The sequence below is a fragment of the Eublepharis macularius genome, chromosome 5 (genome assembly GCF_028583425.1).
Source record: "Eublepharis macularius isolate TG4126 chromosome 5, MPM_Emac_v1.0, whole genome shotgun sequence".
Taxonomy (NCBI): domain Eukaryota; kingdom Metazoa; phylum Chordata; class Lepidosauria; order Squamata; family Eublepharidae; genus Eublepharis; species Eublepharis macularius.
In genome coordinates this window covers 143,937,774-143,960,421 of record NC_072794.1, presented here as the reverse complement: position 1 = coordinate 143,960,421, position 22,648 = coordinate 143,937,774, and the positions used below count along the sequence as shown (strand labels likewise).

Sequence of the window (22,648 nt, the reverse complement as noted above, 5' to 3'; positions counted from 1 at the left end):
ACGTATGTACTTGAGACTCGGGCATCCTTGACACACCATTTGGGACATCTCTGCCATCTCAGCTCCTCCTTATTCCTTCCTTCTCAGTGGAGGAATTCTCTTCTGCTAAACCTTCTCTCATGCTCTCTCCATCTAGCGTGGGAACAGAGTAAGGATGTGGCTCAGTGGCAGAGCCTCTGTTTGGCATGCAGAAGGAGCCTGGTTCAGTCCTTGGCATCTCCGCTTAAAAGGACTAGGCAGTCGGAGATGTGAAACACCTTCCCTCGAGACCCTGAAGAGGCACTGCCAGTCCGAGCAGACAGTACTCGTCTTGGCAGACTGATGGTCTGGTTCGATATAAGGCAGCTTCATATGTTTAGTGTTGGTGTTAACCTTCAGTTGGGACCTGCATATCCATGGGACCATCTCTTCCTGTACATTACCCAGGTGGCATTATGCTCTGCACACCAGCATTTGCTGGTTGTCCCAAGCCCCAAGGATGTTTGCCTGGCCACAACCAGGGCCAGAGCCTTCTCGGCTCTGGCTCCAACCTGGTGGAAGGCTCTCCCAGCTGAGATCCGGGCCCTGCAGAACTTTCTACAGTGACAGTCTCACCAGGCCTGCAAAATGAAGATGTTCTGTGAGGGCTGTTAAAATGGTTGAGGGGCTGGCGAACTATCCCACTGGTCCCTTGCCTGGTCTGCTCCACTTCCAAAGCCTAACTGAGATCTGTTGTGCCTACCCATGGTGATATGTACTAAAGTTACCACCCTGCCGTATCTTAGAGGTCGTTGTTGGAGGCCACAGTCCTCCCGTTGTTCCCCAGCACTTGAGATTTAGACTCCGAATCAGTGAAGATCCATTCAGCTACCATGACAGGCAGCCCTTGGGAAACCTGTCTGCTCTTCAAAGCTATGTAAGCGCACAGCCTTCATCCACAACTTGGGGCAGTGAGGGCAAACCTACAAGTGACTTTCTTCATATGAAGAACACTAGATTTTTCTTGCAAGGTTACCTGGGAAGTGAAGTCTGAGTGGTCCTTCCCCTCTCTGTTAGAATCGCTGCCTGAAGAGCCACACAAGAGGGCTTCGTTTGGGGGTGGGCAGCTGCTACTTTCTCCCAGGGCATCCTGCAGGCTGCCTGTTCCCGGGGAGCTGCTCTGGAAGCGGCCGCATCGGTGAAGTGTCAGCCGCAGCAACAGTGGAAGAATCCTTCCACTGTCGCTGCGGCTGAAGCTTCACCGACGTGGCCACTTTCTCCAGGTCCAAGAGGTTGTGTTCCATATATGGAAAATGAGTTCCATACGTTCATTACGCACTGTGTGTTGTGAATCTATCCCAGAAGCTCCTGCCAACCAATTTCAATGAAGCCAGCCCTGTGTATAGAAAAACATATATTTATTTGGGCTGAAGACTGTCTTCAATTGCCTTTCTCAGCAGGGGAGCACTATTCCTAATCTAATCTACAAGAAAGACACTTTGCACATGTTCAAAAACACTCTTTATTGTTATTTTTTGTGTTCTAGTGCTGAGCCCTAGTATTCAGGTGCCCGGAACATGATCAAAAACATACATTCAATCAAAAGCCTCAGATTCAATTTAGGAGGGAAAAGAAGGATCCCCCTCCAATAGTTTCATTAGCTTAATACTAAATTATAAATTACCCAACCATGGCATATTGTCTCGATAAAACTGACAAAGAAAACAACACGCCAGAATCTTGCCTTAAAGACAAAGGACAGTAGCCCACATTCATGTGCCACACACCGTGTTAAGTCACACCTTGCTGCATGGGCAGCACCATTACTGAGCACAGAGCAATTTGCCATAGGCGCATCCAAGCAGGGACATTCATGCACCTTACCAAAAACTTCAATGAGGTCTGTTAGCTGGTGAGATCTAGTGCGATGTTATATGGTCCCGAAAGGTAGCAAACTTAGTGGTAATGACATACCTTAGCATTAACCATTCTCTTATTGCCCTGCTGTGTCTGTTTAAAATCTTGCAACTGTCATGTGCAATGTGGGAGGAAAATGCTAATATCAGGACTCATGCTGGGGGCAAGCTATATAGTATGTTTCGGTAAATGCACACATGCAACCAGCAGGGCATAATCTGGCAAAAAAATAGCCCCTGTTCACACATGCAGAAGGAAGAGGCGGTAACATGGACTGTACCACTTCAAACTGCAGCTTTCAATGTTCCTCTGCATTTAAAAAAATGCGAAGAGAACACTAGCACAGCAAAGGTTCTATTCCTTTGCTTTCTGTGCCTGTGTTCTATTTGGAATGCTCCCTTATGCTTGCTTTTAAAAACACCCCACAACTAGAAAAGCAGCACAGCAGGGATAAATGCTGAGGCAATAGAGTGAGCTGCAACATTTTGAACTGCAGGTGGAATGCGCCCCTATATTCTAAAAAAAACCCTACAGAGGGTCCTATCCTCTAGTTTTGCTTTCTGCGTCTTGCTTTTTGGAATTCTTCCCGATGTTTTCTTTAAAAAACATACCCCACGCCAAAAAAACTAGCACAGCAGGGATAAATGCCAAGGTCACAGAAAGGGTTGCACCACTTTGGATTGCAGGTGAAGGGGTACAATTTGGAATACTCCGTTACGTTTTTTTAAAAAAAAATTCTACAGGGATAAATGTTCTATCCCATGTCTTTGCATGCTGTGCCAGTGTTCTGTTTGCAGGGTGTTGTTTTGAAACACAGAAGAGCATTCCCAAACGTAACTCTCCATGATCCTTCCCCTGAAGTCCAAAGTGGTGCAGTCTGTTCTATGACCTAAACCTTATTCCCACCTCATTCTCCTCTATGGGTCTGAGCACCATGGAAAGCAACAGCATTTCACTACAGCTAAAAAGATCTGCACACAACAGGCTTCAGTCATCTTGGAGCCTCCCTTGGATCTTTGTGAAGTGTGGTCATTATTGAAGAGGCATTGAACGGGATGGATTTATAAAGCATCTCTGCTTTATTTGTTTCTGTAGATTGCCCACATTTAATTCTTTCTAGTCCAGGCAGAAGTCTTCGTACGTATCCACAGTATTATTTGCCATTCATGTGGGAAATCAATAGAATGGCTTGATTTTTCATTGCTTCGTCTATCAAGTCACACTCGTACATTTAGAAGGTGCATGTACGCCCCTGCTATGGTGTGGCGTACAAATGTAATTGCTCCTGGAAACCTCTTTCGTCTCTCAACCAAGTAGATTCGCCACACTGGCCACTAGAGGGCAGAGCGGCCATCAGTTTCAGAATACAAAATGCTTGGCCCTAAAGCTAGAAAAGATAGTGGGAAATGCTAAACCAGCGTCTGAAAACAAGAAAAGCTGACCTGATTATGTTCTGTTGACAATTCTGAGAGTTGTAGCATGAAATTCAGCTACAGGGATCTTACTGCAGTAGGCAGACTTGCGTACACAAGTAAGGGCTCAGGATGCTGGGAGTTCTGCGAATTGGACTTCCAGTACATTCCCCCCTATAAAAATCAAGGGTGAGGGTCACCATTTTTGAGTGAGACTGTGGTGCAAGGGGAGGGGGGTTTACACCATCCTCCTTACAACATTTCCCCAGCCTGAAACAGCCCCAGGAAGTTGCAAGTTGCATTGTTGGGGCACATTTACAGTTACAGATACCCAAACTAAATGACCCATGTCAAGATGGCCTGATCAAAGCTGATATCCCCTAAAAATTAAGTCTGTTCTCATATATCATATCCTTGGATGCACTTCCATCAACATGTAACAACCTGTGCCCACCAAAAAGGAACAGATTATTGCTTGAAAGCCTATTTAGACTGTCTTTATATATATAAAAAAGATCTGTTGCTTACAGAATACAGGATTATGACAAATGCGCTAAGTAGCTTTTTTCATCTTGAAAATACAACATCAATTCCTTCAAGAAAAAGCTTAGATTTTAGGCTTAGATCTTAGCAGAGATGTCATGAACAACTGCAAATATTCTTAACAATATAATGCATTATAACAATGACAGCTTCAAGTGAAATTTCTAAAGGACTACTTCCTGGTAGCTATTTATATATACTTTTTCATTTTGGAGAGAAAGAAAAGAAAAACAGGTTGATAAAATATACAATGGTACACTAAAGCAGTATGGTCCAATCCAGAGAAAGTGAGCAGTGCTCATATTCCATTGAAATGAATGGGACAAATCCATTTGGTATGGACATGTCCCATTCATTTCAGTAGGACTTAAATGGGCCAAACTTTCTTTGGGTTAAGAAAAAAGAATAAAGACATATCATAGCAAGAGCATAAAACATTTTTTTTTGTTTAAAAAAAAGGTTAAATTATATAATCTTTTAAAAAACATACAGCATTTTTGTTGTTTAAAGAAAATATTTCTCCATTTCAAAAAATTATTAAACAGTATGTAATAAACTAACTTAAAATCATTTTAATAAAAAAAGTTGTTTTGCTATATCTACCATGGTTACTGCTAAACATGCTTAGATTGAGATGCTAATAGCCTTGACATCACACATAATTTCTTTCTATACATAAAAGTTATGACATTTATTATGCCTGAAGACTACATTTTTTTCAACAGTACATTTATAAGGGATCCAGTGTTAAAAACATTAAAAAGGTATAATTATATACAACAAAAGTGTTCACAATTTGTTTTTACTTTGCTTCAAAAATCACTTGCCCCAATTTGGGAAGCAGAGATTGAGCCAATAGCAGGCTGGGTTTTTCTTATTCCCGGACCCTGCAAAATCACTCAGTTTATAGAGGAAGAGGGATCTGGTGTTTACAGGCACTGGAGACTGAGATTCAATTCCCTGCTGTGCTGGCAATAGACGTCTTGGGCACGTCCTGGGCAACGAGAATAGTTGGGTCTTGGAGGCCACTAGGTGGTGTTCTTCCAGGCACCTTTGCCCTTGGAAGTTCAGCTACAGGGCTCTCTATCTCCGCTTATTTCATATCAATAATATGGGGATGGCAAAAAAAAAGAAACTCTGTGAAAGATCTGTACCTAAGGATAAGAGGCGGCCTCTCCCGTTTTTGAAGGACAATGGATCTCAGATCAAGAGTTTTGTGTGGCCTTGGGATAGAGGTTGAGGGTGCTTTGCTCTTAGTCATAAATCAAACAGCCAAAGGTTTGAAATGCATGATCAAAAAGAGGCTGAGCCTTAGTTCTTCTCATTCGTATTAAGCAAGGGCAGACCAGAAAGTTAAAAAGGCCCCGGAGCACAGCTCCAGAGGGTGCTCGGTTCATTGGCACAATGAGCATTAGCTAGGTTGCATGAGGGGCCTGGAGGTCTCCTGGAATCATTACTGGCCTCCAGATGATAGAGATTTGTTCCTCGGGAGAAAAGGGTGGCTTCGGAGGGTGGAATGTATGGCATCATACTCTACTGTGGGCCTTCCTCTCCCAAAACCCCACCATCCACAGCCTATATCTCCAAATCTTGGCAGCCCTAGCATTAACTCACCCACTGCTTCCTCCGGCAAAGAGGTGGAAGGAAGTAATTGGTGGCCTGCCACTGTTCCTTTTTGCTCCAGAAGGGTCCAAGTGGCCCGAGGCATCGGCAGTAAGTGCTGGGACTTGACTCTCTTTGCTCCTGGCCACCACCTCTCTGGCCCACCAGGAAATTTCTCTGCAAGTCCACCCCAAATGTCAAGCAGAATTTCGAGATCGTACCTTTGGAGCAAAACAATCCCCAAACTTGTCCAAGCACATTTAACTACCTCCCCAGAAAAGCATTAAAATGTATATAATAGACAGATTTTTATTTTAAAGGTTAATGAAGCAGCAAAAGGTCATGTTGAAAAAAAGCTCAATGCTTATTTTCAAACTCCAAAAGACAAAATAGAAGTTAGACCTACAGGTCCTGAGATGAAAGGGCTACATAGTAAACGGCTCTTAAATCTTGAGGGGGGGGGGCTTTAGCAAGATCTTCTGGCCCAGCATGAATATCTTTTTTGTGGATGGAAGGCAGGGGCAGACACCACAGTTTGTTTGTTCTGATACTGTGCAAAGACAGAACAAACCAGTCTCAGCTGGACTTTCATAAAAAACCGGCTGCTCCAGTTCTAAGGATATCACCTAGCTCTTGGGAACTTCTTAACCATATCTGGATATCCCAGTAAAAAAAGTATACGTAGGGCATGTTTCGCCCATCACAGTGTTGATGAGAAAACTGGTAAATGCTGGAAACTACCTTAGCTAGATAGAATACTTATTGCATGGCCAGAATAAGAGAGCTTTATAAAAGATGCTAAAGGTGACTTTTTAAAAAAAATTGAGAATGCATCATTCATTTCCCCATGTTCTTAATGTGGACTGAAAATGGAAGAGAATCTCTTTTAAGGCAGATCCACATTCAAGTCAATCCGTTCAATTTATAGACAAGACTCGGGATCCTGAAAAGCCCGTGAGCAAGGCCGACGTCCCATGGCTGATTTCCCCTTAAGTGGTAGATTTTTGTACCCAATGGATGGCTGTTGCAGAGGGCGTACCTACTATTCTGGATGGTTTTCAGGAGGCATAGGAGAGGGACTGGCGAGCTCCCAGGGCAGGTGTGGAAGACCACGGGTGTCTTTTGAACCTCAGCCACTGAAAATGCAAAACTTGAAAGTCAAAGTGGTATAATGGTTAGAGCGTCAGACTAGGATTTGGGAAACCCAGGTCCAAATCCCGACTCTGCCATGGAAGCTTGCTGGGTGACCTTAGGCCAGTCCCACACTTTCAGTTTAACCTGCCTCACAAGGTTGCTGTGAAGACAAAATGGAGGCCAGGAGAATAATGGCAGCCACCCTAGGTCCCCATTAGGAGCACACGTGAAATAAATAAAACCTGAACACTTGTAAATCGAGCCCTCAATGATTCAAATGGTTGGGGTGGGGCAGTCCTGATACCTACCAAGCTCTAAGATATCTCTGTAATCTGCAATGGTATCAGAATAGAGAAGTGAAACAAGTTCAAAACATCTGTTCACTTTTTAGTATTCAAACAGTAGCTAGATGCATATGATAGCATCAGCACAAAATGTGATTGTTAAAAACAGAGTCATATAATTTTTGTCAGTTTTACTAACTTCATGCATTGAACAGGTGTAAGTCTGTAATAGGGTTGCCAGTGTCCAGGTAGTGGCTGGAGATCTCCTGGAATTACATCTGGTCTCCAGGGCACAGAGATCAGTTCACCTGGAGAAAATGGCTACTTAGGGGGGTGGACTCTATGGAATTATGCCACGCCAAGTTCCTTTCCCTCCCCAAATCCCACTTTCTCCAGGTTTCACCCCCTATATTTCCAGGAATTTCCCAACTTGGAGCTGGCAACCCTAGTCTGTAAGAGGGTTGGACATGCCTGGACATTCAAGACATTAATTTTTTTGCTTACTGTAGTTAAGAAAGGCCATGATCCAAAGTTCCAGGTTCAAAATAAAAGGAAGAGAGGAATTCACTGTCATTGCAGTAACCTGACAAAGAGTCTGCTCTGCAAGGATTCAAATGTGTTGCAGTTTATAGACATTTTCCATTAAAAGATATTTCTAAGCAGTTTGGGGATGGGCCCCTTTAATTTCACGTACTTTTAAACAAACCCAACCTGTTTGCCCATTCATAGTGCAGGGCAGCGCAGGGACACAGCCTGGCTGAATTTGTAATTCACAAAAACAGCCAGTGTCCCAACTGCCAGCTCTAAATGATCGAAATCTAGTTTGGACATTATATTCAAGGACATGTTTACACCCACTCTTCCACCTACAAACATTTGGGGGAAGAACTCACAATGCAGGAGACACGCAAAACATGACAGCGTAAATTTACAGGTTCAAACCACATATAATCTTTGAATTAGAAAGCATGGTCATCGGCTACTCGAGTCCCAGATTTGGAATGTGCTTCCCCCCTCCTTATAGTTAAAGACAAGGTTATTTAAAAAGAGTCAATGCTACCAACCACTAAATCTAATTCCAATCTATTCTAGTTCATACACATATTGTACAATATTGCCTGTACACAAATATGAAGAGGTGTCAGCTTGAACTACAGTCAATGTGTGTTTGAATAAATAAAAAGAGTCACAACGTATATTAACCTGCATGCAACTACCTTCCTTCAGCCACTATACAGAAAATCGTTAATACAAAATTGGAAAAGGGAATTATACTGAAACTGCAGGCGTAGAAGAAATTAGGATAATGAGACCGCAAATTTGCAGCATCTATGATTTTAATATACTTTTAAAAAACCGTAGATTTCCCTTATTCTATTATCTATATTAGGTTTATTTCTAACAGAGCTCATTACTGGACCTATTGTATTTTTAAAAATCTGGCTGTTATTTCCAAAACCGTTTAAAAGGCTATCTATAACATACCACTGCCTAGGTTTCATTCTACAGCAATTCATGCTTTAGCCATGCTTATTTGGAAGTCTGTGTATAGACCTCAACGGGTGTATCAACGGGTCAGGAAGCCATTTTCCAAGGTTCTTTTTCTTAAATAGTAATATGGGATTCTTAACAGCAAAAGTGATGTGAGATAGATAGCTAAATGTTCGTCAGAAATGAGAATCTTGTAAAATACATCTAGTAAAGTACAAAAGGTTGATCTCAATACAGACAGAGCATCATGGCCTGAGTTACCTTCGAAAATGCCTGTCTAGAGCCTTGGCATCGGGCTGTGCGAAGGTAAACAGTTCGGCTTCATCTGTGCTACCAGCTCTATCAAATGAATTTGCCCATCTCCTTCCCCCATGTGGACTCTTTCTGCAGACAGTTGCTGCCTTCTTAGCTGTATTGCAGAATATATACTCTTCGTTGAATAACATAAAATATTTACATAAACCTCTCTTCCTTTTTAGGTATTTATTCCTTTTAGCAAAGCCACCCAGCCTATCTGCAGGGACTAGGGCATTTTCACAAGCGACATGAAAACACTCACCAGCCTTTCTATAATCACCCACAATTATTCTCTGCAATGAAGTTGTGTGAAGGAAGGCTTCTGCGGCTGTCAAGGCCGCCCCGCGACAGCTTTACATGCCCCTCTCTTGTTCATGCAGCAGAAGAAGACATGCTCTTCTTTACCCAGCCTTGAATGTAGACAAGGCTATGTGGGAGCCATGGTGAATGGAAAACCGACCATGCAGCTTAGGATGAGCATGTCAGTTCGTAGACCGCACGCACACAAACACACACCGTTCATGGGAAAGCTGAAATGTCAACGTTAACCCAGTCTTGCACTCTTTCGTCACAGCCATTCACAAATCATGTGAGAGAAGCCTTTAATGTCACTTGTGAAATTGCCTTAGGTCATTCACTGCCTCTGATGTCTGAGCTCTGGGTCAGAAGCAGATCTCCTCCTCTTTCTTGATTGCAGTACGCTATTTGTGTATTAATAAAGCAGCCTTAATATAACTTTCCGTTTTTTTGCACAGATCTCCTGAATCCAATTTGCAGGTGAAAAATGGAAATTCATCTCTCATTATTTTTCTCTCCCTCTTTCTTTTTTTAAAAAGCCACCTTTTATGTCATAAGTGTGTTTACTCTAGTGAAATACTGTGTTGCTACATCAAACCGACCCCCACTGTTCCAGAGGAATGTAGCACATTGCAAGACAGGAACTAAAGCATGCCTGCAAAAATATGTGACAAAAATACAATGGAGGAAGCAGAGCAAAAACTGAGGTAAACTGTAGTGTGTGTGTGTGTGTGTGTGTGTAAAGTTTGCAAATATTCATTATCTAACAATGGACTAAAAACTCACATTTCTGCCTGCATGATTTCACATTCATTGTTTCTCTGTGAATCGATCCAGCTCATTTGCTAGCTAGGCTCTTTCCAGTGAAGCTGACTGACGTAGCCCAAGCCTATTTCCTGGTATTTCTAACCAAAATGCCGCAGCAGTACTGTTGGCCAAAGTCCTATAGAAAAAGACACTGCTGGTAATTTGGCACAGTGAAAAAATTCAGCAACGACATTTCTAAATCCAACAGAACTGTCGAACTTGCTCTAAAGAAATCGTTGCCATTTCTTTTTTCCTCTCCCCCAACTTTACAGAAACTGATAAAAGTTTCCTCCGAACTGCTATTTTGATTCAGATCAGATGTTTGTTTCTGAATATTCAAGAACTGCCAAAAACGATCTTGTCAAATTTGTAAAGAGCTCAAAAAACGTATCTTCCCCGATTTTTTTTAAAAAAGATGCTGCAACTTTTTGAGATTTTTACATTAATCCAAAGCAAGAAAGCATGGATGGGATGACAGTGGAGGGGGGAAAGTGAAACAATAGGTGTGTCTTGTGTGTGTGTGTATTGTTTCATAATTAGGGACTCGTGCCCCACAGCACTTCCTACTTGGATGGAGAAGGGTCGCTGGTGCCCATCTTGGCTTCTGCCCAAGGTTACTTGGCTATCCTTTGCCTTCAGGATCCCCAAGGATGATCTAAGATGCAACGCGCCTGAGGTCAGCGTTCCCGCAAACAAAACCTTGACAGCATAATTGTAAAAACAGAAGCGGTCCCCTGGGTCGTTCCTGGCTCATTAAGACCTGTCGCAGCAGGGTCCGACTGTGCTCTCCAAGGAGAGCTGTGAGGACTGGCGCAGGAGTGGGGCAGTAGCAGGATCCACCATCGAGGAGGTTGGGAAAAGCTTATACCAGCCCACTGCCAAAGTTGACAAATCTAGTTCCTCCAAAAGAACCCGGGCAACTCCCATGAAGTGTTTGCGTTCCATGCGTCCGTAGTTGCCCCAGACGATGACCTTAGAAGCAAAAAGAGGGATCGTGTTGAGTTCAAAAGCAGTTTTGCAACTTTGGACAAAGCATTCATACCGCAGTGTTTGACACCAATTTTAGACTGTCCCATTTCAACCACATGTGAAGCCACTCCAGAATTGACACTGCACTGGAAGGATAAAAAAAAGTTGCTGTAACTCAGGGAAGAGATGGAATCATTTATTAGAGTTCGGATCTGTCTTAAACTCCTGCCTCCTGATTCCCATGCCTAATGTGAGCCACAATTAAAACCAAGGAAGGACGCAAGAGGGAGAGCAGCAGCATTCAAGTCATCTGACCTGTACTTTCTTACTGGAGAACGTAAAGTGCTGGCTTCTTCCTAGAGGTCTAGCGATGAGCAGAAATGTACCATAAATGCCTCCAGGAATTAACACTTTCATATCTATATAAATAAAAGCTAGTCCCCACAATTAAGAACATAAGAAGATACAAATCATGTTACCTTACCTTTAAGGTATTTTATTTCTATACAAAAGTTTATAATATAGGCAAATGGCTAAGTCAGTCTGCACCCAAGAAGCAAAAGGTTCTGAAGCATGAACAGTGAATAGAGTTACCATTTTCTCACCCCCTGATGGTTCTCAACAGGGCGGCAGAAGGGAAATGGTAAGAGCGGGGGTAGGGAAAACCATTATCACCATGATGTCATTTCCTGCTGAAAAACCAGAAGTGATATCTTTTTACCAAAGATATCAGAGGGATCCCTAGAGCATTGCATGGCACATTGACATCACTTCCAGTTTTTCATCCAGAATGGCATGAGACACCCCCCCCCCATCTCTGCCCTGAACTTCCTGCTGGTTGCAAGGGCTGGCAACCCTAGCAGGTAATAAAGTATTATCAGCTGCAAGAGCATCCTGCCCGCCTCCCCGCCCAGTCCAATCAGCAGCAGGGGAGCAAAGGCTGGGAGTTTAATTTACGGAACAGCTAATTTCTTTGCAGTTAAGTGGTGGGCACCAAAAAGAGAGAAATTGCTAACTAGAATTTCCTTTTGAGAAGACAATAGAAAGAAAGGGCTTTTCAACTTGATGAATGTCTGGTTGACAAAGGAATATCTAGAGGAAAAAATCTTTTGCCTCTTTAATAGAGGCTTGATGTGTGGAAATCCAGCGGGAGAACTGGGGGGCAGGCACACGAGGTGTGTGTGATATTGGCACTGACATCACTATGTCACTTCTGGGCACAACCTGGAAGTGAAAATGGTAGCTGTGGGAATCACTAAAACTCTATAGTAAAACTCTATGGTTTTACCATAGAATTTCTGGAGTTTCCTAGAGCTAACATTGTCACTTCCAGGTTGTACTCAGAACTGATGTGATGACAGCTAGGCCAGAGCCTTTTTTTCTTTATTTTTCTTCTATCGCTGCTTAGAGTGGCCATCATGCTAACAGTGCCCACCCATGTCCATGCCCACCCAGACTCCCACTGATAGCCAGCAGTGACAATTCCTAGAATTCCTCTTGGGAGTAGCAAACAAGTTTTCAAGGTTGAATGATGGCCTATGGGTCCAACCCTGGCTATGGCCCTCTGGGAGGGGCTGTAAGTCACGAGTAGAGCAACTGCTTTGCATGCTGACAGGTCCAGGTCTGTCTTACCTGCAGTACTTTGCCTTGTGGGCTCTCTGGAAACAGTAATACTTGATTGTACAAGGGGTCCAAAGATTTGCGGGCCACTTTGGTCTTCTTCTTTGCAATGCAAACCCCATTTTCTAGAAGATAGGCCTTGATGTAAGCAGCTGGAAGTAAAGCACATGGTGAAAGCTGGCTTCTTTTTATGATAAAAACATGAGACACTTTTAAAAATCCAGTTTATTCAGAATGAACTTCTATACATGATCCATGGTTCTGCGCTACAACAACTGCTTTGCATGAAGAAGATCCCAGGTTCAGTCCCTGGCATCTCTAGGGATCATGGAATAAGTGATGTAAAAGACTTTCACTTGAGACCCTGGACAGCTGCTGATAGTTTAAGTAGACATGACTGATCTAGAAAGTTCAATGGTGTGATTCAGTATAAGACAACTTCAGAGGCCCAGCGGGGACAGCTGTTGGTGATGGCATGCCATCACTTCCAGGAAAACCCTCTAGGAACCACTGAAAACTCTATAGCAAAACCATAATGTTTTTGGCAATTCCTAGAGATGACAGATGTCACTTCCAGGTTTTCCCTGGCAGTGACATCAGTCATCTCTAGGAAGCACCAAAAAGTCTATAGTTTTACCATAGAATTTTCTTGTAATTCCTAGAGAGGCATGATGGCAGTTCCTGGGTTTTCCTGGAAGTGATATCACATCATTGGCTAGACAACCAATTTAAAACATTTTCTTCCACTACCATTTTGAACAGTGATCCATCACCCCCCTCAGGAGACTGGCAACTCTACATGTGCTCTTGTGGGGATCAGTGGTAGAGTACATGAATCACATGCAGAAGGTCCCATGTTTAATTGCAATTCTAGATCTAAAGTAGCAGGTTTTGGAAAGACATTTCTCTACTAGAGGCCTTAGTGAGCTGTCTGGCTTACCAGATTGTCCAGCTGGCTCAAGGCCCATGACATTGCTTTTTACTCCAGCAGGAGCAAAAATAGGAAGTAGGAAGTGGTGTCACACGATGTTGCCACATCACTTTCAGTTGCATCGTGAAAAGACATCACAATACTCTAGGAATTCCCCAGATATCTATGGTTTTTTACTACAGAGATTGCAGAATTTCTAGAATGTCACAATGCCACTTCCAGCTACAACCAGAAGTGATGGAATGTGGCACTGCTCTGCCACCCTATTTTTGCTCCTGTTGGAGTGGTAAGCCCAGATAGCGACCCTAGATTCCAAACAAACAGGCAAGACAACACACAACTAGGTGGCAAAATAGTCGCACTTGGTATTAAGCAACTTCATAGATTTATATGATTCTAGACCTTGGAATTTACGTTTCCAGGTCTTCCCATTCATCTCAGCTTGCACTGAGGCCACTCAACATCACTGTGCCATACTTTTGACTATGACATGAGAGAAGATCAACCATTTCCAGCTGGATGAGATTCTTGCCTGAGATGTATAATCCCTATAGACAGCTGCTTTCGGAAAATTTGGAAAAGCTGTTGTTAATCAGTGACAGTTAGGGAAATGGGCAAATGACTCGACAAGGGGAAATTCTGTTTCTTTTCTTTTTTTTTGCAAGGAGTTTATTTCCTTTGACTTTGCTTATTTCCATTGACTTTATTGGTTGGTCATTTGCAGCACCAAGCAGGCTTTGCCCATTCTTGTTTCGAGTTTTTCAGCATTTCATGAAGGCAGAGTCAGCAGCTTGTTAAAAGATGGAGACAAGTTAGAGAGAGATTGAGAAACAATACCTGGCAAGGTTTTGGAACCAGGTTTGGGGGTCAGTCCTCGGGCTTGAATGATATCCACTTCCAGTTGTCCATTTCGTTCTTGTAACCCGATTTCCACATCCCCTAGACACCAAAAGAGATGCAAGTTACATACAGACAAACATCTCTGCTTGTCCAAAAAAGGTCTCTAGAAATGGTCTCCCTCTGCTAAGAGTCCTCTGAACAATTGCAGAGACTCTAAAGGACTCCAATACACTCCAGCTGATGCCCAGATCACCAGCAGCAGCAGCAGCTGGCTCAAAGCTTGATCTGTACATCAGCACCTTCTCCCCTCTTCTTGCTTACGTGCCAAACCTTGCTGAGACATCCTAAACACCAAGACCCTTCCCCTGTGCTGGTCAGCATGCAATTTCAGGGTGATGCCCAACCAACACTGAGATTGTTACCTATCCAGACACTTTCTCCACAATTGGGTTGGTGTAGTATTGAAACATTTTGTTTGCTGTACTTGGGAGTTAGTTGAGCTTGAGAAGTGTTTTCTCACCAGCAAGGTTAACTGGAGTTGTACATCCTGAATGTATTCCTTCTTCTAGTTGTTTTGTTTGCAGCCAGTGTCCAGCCGCTGCTACGGGCTGCAGCAGAACTCAAAAAGTAAACCATGGCTTGGATCCAGACTAAAGTTTCCTTGGGCACAAGGATTTCCAGCTGCAGAGCATGATCCCCTCCCTTCAGCAGCAGCTTGAAATGCACCCCTCCATCCTGTTCCTGGGAGTAGACAAGAAAATCACATTCTGCAGGGCAGAAATACTTGTGCCTGTAGAAACATTAGTCTGGATCCAATCCAATGGATCCATTTCCCCGTCCTTTGTTTAGGAACTCTAAATGAACCTCTCGGTCTGGAATTATTGTGGATCGACAATGTTTTCATTCATCTCAGGAAAGATCAAAATGGGACTTTGAAAAATACCCTCTGAGTTCCTGGGGTGCTGGATCTGTGCTGTAAATCATTCATTCGCCAGGTCACACTACTCGCTATTTTACAGACTGTGGGTTGCAAGCGCGTGCTCATTCAACGGTAGGGGTTTTTGTTCTTACCCATGGAGGTAGTGGCCAGAGTTTGACGGCCGACAAACTGTGCCGGACCCATGCTTCCCAGGAAGTCACTGAATTGCCCAGCAGATGCCAGGTGAACTCCATTGAAATTCAAGCTGCAAAATAAATTGGTTAGGGCAAGTCATTATTTCAAGCTTTTACAATGCCCAGCAATTAAATAGCCTCAAGTTAATTGGAAATATGCATGAAATGAAGAGTTATTTGTATGCTCTCCAGTCTCATTGATTTCCTCACTGGCTTGTTACATGTCATCCATTTTCAATTTGTCTCTGTCGCTCTCAAAGCACGTGCCGGTGTAGTTATAGCTAATTACAAACAGTTATCATCACAGTAAATCAACATGGAAAAAAAATCTGTAATCTTTTTCTGTTCCAGGCGTAAGTATTTCCCATTCTTCCCTTCTACATAGCAGGGGAAAAAACGACAATGTCTAGCCTGCAGGGCTGAGTGCTTAGCAATTAATTTTTTTGCTGGTTTGCACTTTCTTTCTTTTCCCTGAGGTGACTTTTGGGAGGAGCTCTAAAATGGAATGGTTTAGCATTTCTCTATTTATTCTCATAGAAAATACAGAAGATTAAAGCACAAATTCTCCTTCACCCACATTGTGCAGCTGAAGAGATCCCATTCAGAAGAAGAAATAACAACAGAGGACATCAAGCCTGCGGGGTCTAGTAGTTACCCTGGATAAACTAAGCTAAGGGAAACCTGGATTTAAATCCTCCCTGTGTGACCTTGGACAAGTCCCTGTGAAAGGGAGGGGCCATAGCTCAGTGGCAGAGAAACGGCTTTGCTTCCCGAAGGTTCCAGGTTCTTTCCTAAGCAACTGTACTGCCCTGCCTACTCTTGATGAGATTTTACCTCTCTGTTTCTTTCTGCTAAGATCTGAGCCAAACACATCTGTTACTCTGTTTAGGGTACCCTATGAGCATGGGCCATGGTTCACTAGTAGAGTACATGTTTTATATGCTAAAGGTTCTAGGTCCAATATAAAGTACATCAGTGAGCTTGGAAAGTCTTTTCTCTACCTGTGACCCAGGAGAGAGGTGAGTCAGAGAAGAGAAGACAGTGCTAGGGTGGACTGGAGGCCTGACTTATAAAGCAGCTTCATCACAGCAGCCAGCAACCCCAAATGAACATTCATATCAAATGAGATAAGAGGCTAGATGGCCATCGGACAGCAATGCTGATTCTATGAACCCAGGGAGGGTGGGAAGGGTTACATCAGTGCTTAATTCACGTGGCCCCTTCTTATATGCCCAGGGTAATGCTGATCACCACTTTGGGGTCAGTTTGACTAGGGATTCTGAAGAATTTTGTCATCTTCTGGGCTTGGAGCAGGGGTCACTGGGGATGTGGGACTCGGAGGTATTTGTGAATTTCCTACATTGTGCAGGGGGTTGGACTAGATGATCCTGAAGGTCCCTTCCAATGCTATGATTCTGATTCTAAAAGGCTCTCATTTTTTCATTTCAGCAGACATTAAAACTGTAGCATACAGTTGGATGAGACCTTGTAAGTTATCAACCCCAGTCCTTGTCCACCAGCAAGAAACTTTAAAGCCCATTGGAGGAACAAGATATGAATGAATACCTATATGTATACAAGTTGTTCATGTTCGTTCAGATAAATGATCATGCATACATGTGTATGGTTGCCAGGCAATGTTTTCATTCCAGAGGTGCAAAAAGTTATTGGAGTGATGTCATGTGATGTTACTTCCAGTTGCATCCAGAAGTGATGTAACAATGCTCTAGGATCCCTCCACTCTCTATGGTAAAAACCATAAAGGTTTGGAGAATTCCTAGAGCCATGTGACATCACTTTTGGGTACAGCCAGAAGTGATGGGCACTCTGTTCCTCCCCCCCATTTTTCCTCCAGCTGGAGCGAAGAGCAGCGGTGGCGGAAGCCAGGGCTGGGACACAGCCTGCCATAGCTGGCAATCTGGTAAGGCTAACTTACAGTGAGTCTTTTGTATTAGACAATGTTTGCTGTTCTGTTTTGCGGATTTATTAGTATGCTGGTTGACTGCTTGTGTGGAAACTGTAGGTAAAAACAAAACAGAGCAATATTATGAAAGCATATTGGGGTAAATGTACAAGCTACAGCTGGATGTACAGAGCAATGTGCATTCTTCAAGATTTATAAAGAAAGAACCATCTCTCTGAAGACTGACAAGTGGGGTTAAGAACAGAAAGACCCAACTATTACAGAATTTCGGAGTTTCATTGTTATTTAGTTCCTTGGTAAAAGATGCTTCTGAGCGTATAAAACACATGTCCATGGGCTGGGAAAACCAGGTTTGGATCACTCATGTGGGTGGAGGAAGCCAATGGGACACAAATTCATGATGGGAAGCAGGCCTGTGTGTCACAGAGGCTGTGAAGCTAGAGCCATGCCAAGAGGAGAAAACCATGCTAATTTCTCAAAATAAAAAAAATTGAACATACCCCAGATGAACATATTAGAAGTCTTTTAGCAGCCAGTTGCAGAAACCTATTTTGTACCATGCAGAGATGAAGCATCAGTGAATATTCAACAAATCTGCATGCAGATTTGTTTCCGAGAAAATAATTTTAAGAGGCACTCAACCATTGCCTTAAGCTGGCACATGCTCCCTGTGGAGAAGAGTGTAAGAGTGCCAGAAAACCATAATTATGCCTATCATAAATGTATTACAGATTCTGTGGGAAACCAAAGGAAGCCATGTGAGAAAAAGAAGGGACTTTTGGTCACAAAGTAGATGTGGCTGATATGTCTTGGTGTGAATCTTGCAGTATTCATGAAGATAATAATTGATTTTGAATACAGTGGGAAAGAATTTGTTCCTTCTTTCCTTTGTATTGTCTTAGATTGAATCTTAATCAAATTGTAACTAATTTAACATGCATGGATATTTGATATCTCTTTAGACCTCCAGTGATATTTGATATTATTAGACACACGGATAATTGTTTATTTGTAGTTAATAGCTGACATGCAATAATATTTCATATCTGACTAAGTTTGATAGCGAACAGGCAACATTGTTTAGCATGAGTGTATCTGACAATCAGCAGTTGAAGATTTCATACTTTATAGCTGACCAAAATCAAGAGGTGCCGTTGTGTTGAAGGCATCCACATTTCAAGGTAGTAAAATGGAATGTTAAATTAAGATTTTTATTCTATTGGGCAGTTTTGACTATTAGCAAAAACTTAATTTCAACTTTAATTCCGAAATTTGAATCCTCTTATGCTGCAATCCTAAAAACACTTTCCTGGGAACAAGGTAAATTGTATAAAATGGGGCTTACTTCTGAGTAGACCTGCCTGGAATGGCCCCCTTAATTTGAGACAGCACATCCTAAAAATATGCTTCTGATTATTAGAAGCTGATTATTAGAAGCTGAAGATGCCTCTGATTATTAGACTCTGAAGAGCAATTGATAGCTGGGAGATGTAGGCTTGACTTGTGAGCATCTCTGTGGCCTCTGACTGGCTAGTATTGGAAAAGAATGCTGGGCTAGATGGACCACTGGTCCATTCCAGCATGGCTGAACACCTGAACTCCATTTCAAGATGACCCATTACTTCTGGCTGCATCTTTTCAGGGTTGTGTGATTCGGCCTTGTATTTATCAGCACATGCGCTATCAAGTCACAAGTACAATTCTGCCTCAATCTAGGAAGAAGCTGATAAGTAACAAATGTTTTGCCTACACTCTGGAAAGGATGAATGAGAGCGGGACCACAAGTGATGCCTGACACAGGTTGGACACTTGCCAGCTTCCCTCAAGTTTTGATGGGAAATGTAGGCAGCTTGGCAGAATGTTGGACAAGTGACCGTTGAAAAGTCCATTGGACAGCTGTCAGAGAGTCAAGCTGCAAGACCAGGATGCCTACATTTCCCATCAAAACTTGAGGGAAGCTGACTAGTGTCCAACCTGTGTCAGGCGTCACTTGTGGTCCCGCTCTCAGTCAACAGAGAGGATCTTGTTGCTAGAGCAGAGGAGGGAACCACCGCTGTGCTATTTTGCATCACATTACACAAAATATTAACACATAGTTTACTGCTTCTGCCAAAGCTGGAAGAAAAGCTGTAGTCTCCATAGTCAAGTGTAGGACACCAAACCATAGCTAGACTCAGTAGAAGTTGCTTCCTCACAGTCAGGAAGGAGATATATAATCTCTCTTCTATGACCTTTGCCTCCTAGTCATTATAATTAACGATGATCCTGTTATGGAAGCATGTTAATGATTTTAATAAAATTAGATCAGATGGCCTTTCAAAACAGTACTTGACTCTTCCATTGAACTTCATGCAGCCGGCTGAACCTGCCCTGGGCAGCAGCCGATGGACCAATACATGCTGTATTGCTGGAGTCGAACAAAGTCAGTAGAGGTCAGCCAGAGCTACAGCACTGCTGCAGTCAACAGCAGAGAGGTGAAGCTATGAAACAGGCAGACAGGTTCCACCTGTGTGCAGGCAGGCATAATGGTCCTTCCTGGAAATTAGGTCCAGCATCTTTTACACCAAAAACATGCACTGCTAAGAAACAAGATGGCAGCCTATCTTTTTGTCCTATATGCACCATCCATTCACGGTTTGCATTCATGCAATAATTAGATTTGTTAACTGTGCCTCTTTGGACAGTCGCTTACTTCTGCAAGAATCATTCTGCCTTCTTGTCACTTCTCTGAGGTAGTGATTCCCAACTCCCTTCTGCTTTTACTTGTCTTAGTCTCCTCTAAATAGAACATATATCCACAAAGCATTCCTAAATACATGCAAGGGCACAAAGGCCGTTTTCACACTGCTTACCGGCCACGGAACATTGTGCCAACTCCCGGAATGACAGCATCTTCCTGGTGCGAGTTCGTGCGAGAACGGCAGTGCTTACCAGCCATGGAACATCACGCCAAGCTCCCGGAATGACAGTGTCTTCCTGGCATTCTTGCGCGAACTTGTGCCAGGAAGATGCTGTCGCTCCGGAATATGGCTTGGTGCGATATTCCGTGGCTGGTAAGCAGTGTGAAAATGGCCAAAGATAATTACCAGACAAAAGCTATGCTCATTGCACAAGCTCAGATGATCTCCAAGCTGATTTACTTATTTTTGTTTTCTTCACAAAATTTATACCCCGCCTTTCTGCCCGCATCAGGGCTATCAAGGCAGCTAACAAATTAAAGACATTCAAACAATTAAAACCAAGCTGAAATGCACATACAAAAACATCAAAATGGCAATTAAAACACAGGACAGGAAGGAGAGATCATTGAGGGAACAGCAGATGAAACAAAAAAAAACTTCACCTGGTGATAGAAAACAGCAACAGAAGGAGACAGAAGAGTCCCTCTGGTCATTCAGGTATGCTTGTCCCAAGTCATATAGGGCTTTAAAGGTCAACACCAACACTGTGAATTGTGCCCAAAAACAGATTGGGAACCAGTGTAGATGGGCCAAGACTAGAGTGATATGGACCCTACGACCAATTCCAGTCACATTCCTGGCTGCAGCATTCTGCACCAATTAATGTTTTCAAACACTTTTTCAAGGGTACAGAGCGCATTGCAGTAATGTTATCTAGAGGTAACCAGGGCATGCACCACTATGGCCAGCTTTTTTTATGGCCAGGAAAAACCAGTGGAAGCTGGTTAAAGGCACTCTTGGCCACAGCTGCCACCTGCTTATCCAGCAGTAGACTTGGATCCAAGAGCACCACCAAACTATGGTCTTGTTCCTTCAAGGCGAGTGCAACCCCATGCAGAATGGGTGACACCTTAATTCCCGGGTCAGACATTCTCCTCACCAGTATCAATTCCATCTTGTCAGAATTAAGCTTTGGTTTATTAGTCATGTCCACTTCAAAACTGCACCAGTTCAGGCTTTGCAAAGCCTCACTGGGATAAGCTGGAAGGATGAGATAGAGAAGAATGACATCTACATACTGGTGACAACCCAGTCCAGATCTCCAGATGACCTTGTCCAGTGGTTTCATGTAGATATTGAAAAGCATAGGGGACAAGATGGAGCTTTGCAGAACCACACAAGTTAGAGGCCAGGGGGTTGAGCATTAGTTCCCCAGCACCACCACCTGAAACTTACCCTACAGAAAGGTCCAGAACTACCTCGGAATAGTGTCTTCAGGTGCCAGCCCAGAAAGGTGTTCCAGAATGATACCATGACTGATGATATCAAAAGCTGCTGAGAAATCCAGGGGCATCAACCAATCATCTATGAATGCTATACCAATAAGACACAACCCTTTCCACCCCTACTTTGCTCAGATAATGAAATGGCATCAGCCATTTGCAGAAGTCCCAAGCCTAGTCTCCAGTATCACCAGTTCAAACCCAGCATCACCAGTTAAAGATCTTGGGTAACAGGTGTTAGGAAAGACTTCCTTCCACCTGAGATCCAGACAGCCGCTGCTGATCAGGGAAGAAAATACTGAGAGTGGCCAATGGTATGATTCAGCATAAAGCAGATTGATAGGTACATGTTCATTTCTTTCATCCTTACTTCGTGGCTAGTTCAGCCTTGGTCACCTGCTCTTCTTCTTGTTAAACCTGTTATGTCCACAGCCCAATTGATAACATATCATGTTTTGTGACTCTTTCTAACACTTATACCCACCTATGAAGTACCTGTTCAAAGACACCTCCCCCTCCCATTTGCTGGTCCAACCTTTCCTTTTCCACCTCTAATAATTCACCCATACTCTTGACCTGCTTTTAAATCCAATTTTGGAAAGTAACAGTGGTTCAGATAGCTAATGAATGGAAACTGCTTTCAGTGAGGAATGCTTTGAAGAAAATCCCAAGTGGGAGCTGTTCCTTTCCAACCTGCCAACTATGGTACATTAGTATGCAAACTGTATCTTCACGCAGCTAAGTTTAGGCAAACGTATCATTAATTTCTTTTCTTGTCCATGTGGAGTTTGTGACCTCTTTTCAAATCTATTTTTAAATTGCTTCAGAGATCTTGCATGCCAAACACTGCTGTAGAGTGCCAATGTTTTCATTTCACCAACAGCCTGAAGATTTCACAGTGTTTTCTTCCAGTTTCCTAAATTCCCCATTCCCGAGATCTATTGCTCCACACCTCCCACCCATTCATTCTGCAGGGCAGAAGAGAAAAATGCTGAGTTATTATGCCTCTGTAATGAATACAAAAAGTCCCAGGTTCAGTTGTTGGCATTGCTAGTTAAAAGGATGCCTGGTTGCTGGGTTGGGTAAGACTTTGCCCTGGGATCTTAGAAAGTTACTGCTGAGTGCAGTAAGTAGCCAGTTCTGGTACAGACAGACTATAAGAACATAGCCAGGAATTCTACTGGAGGCTGCTGAAGAGCTCTACCATCTTGGCTCCTTGGGATTTAACATCTTTTAAAGAAGCTAAGAAGGCAGAGCTTTCCTGATCAATTGCAGTTCCACCATGGCACCATGTCCCATCTTTTTAGTGTTTGTTTTTGGTATGTT

General features: G+C 43.1%; 1 protein-coding gene across 1 annotated transcript in view; it reads right to left on the bottom strand.

Moving 5' to 3' along the window:
• Positions 1-10,495: 10,495 nt before the first annotated feature.
• The window catches only part of RIMS4 (regulating synaptic membrane exocytosis 4), a 97,935-nt gene continuing 85,782 nt past the window's right edge, over positions 10,496-22,648 (bottom strand). Inside the window, exons 3-6 of the mRNA XM_054981425.1 lie at positions 15,174-15,286; positions 14,100-14,201; positions 12,344-12,483; positions 10,496-10,714 (exon numbers count right to left, since the gene is read on the bottom strand). Of these exons, the coding sequence (XP_054837400.1) occupies positions 10,496-10,714; positions 12,344-12,483; positions 14,100-14,201; positions 15,174-15,286 (574 nt within the window). The remainder of the gene's footprint in view (positions 10,715-12,343; positions 12,484-14,099; positions 14,202-15,173; positions 15,287-22,648) is intronic.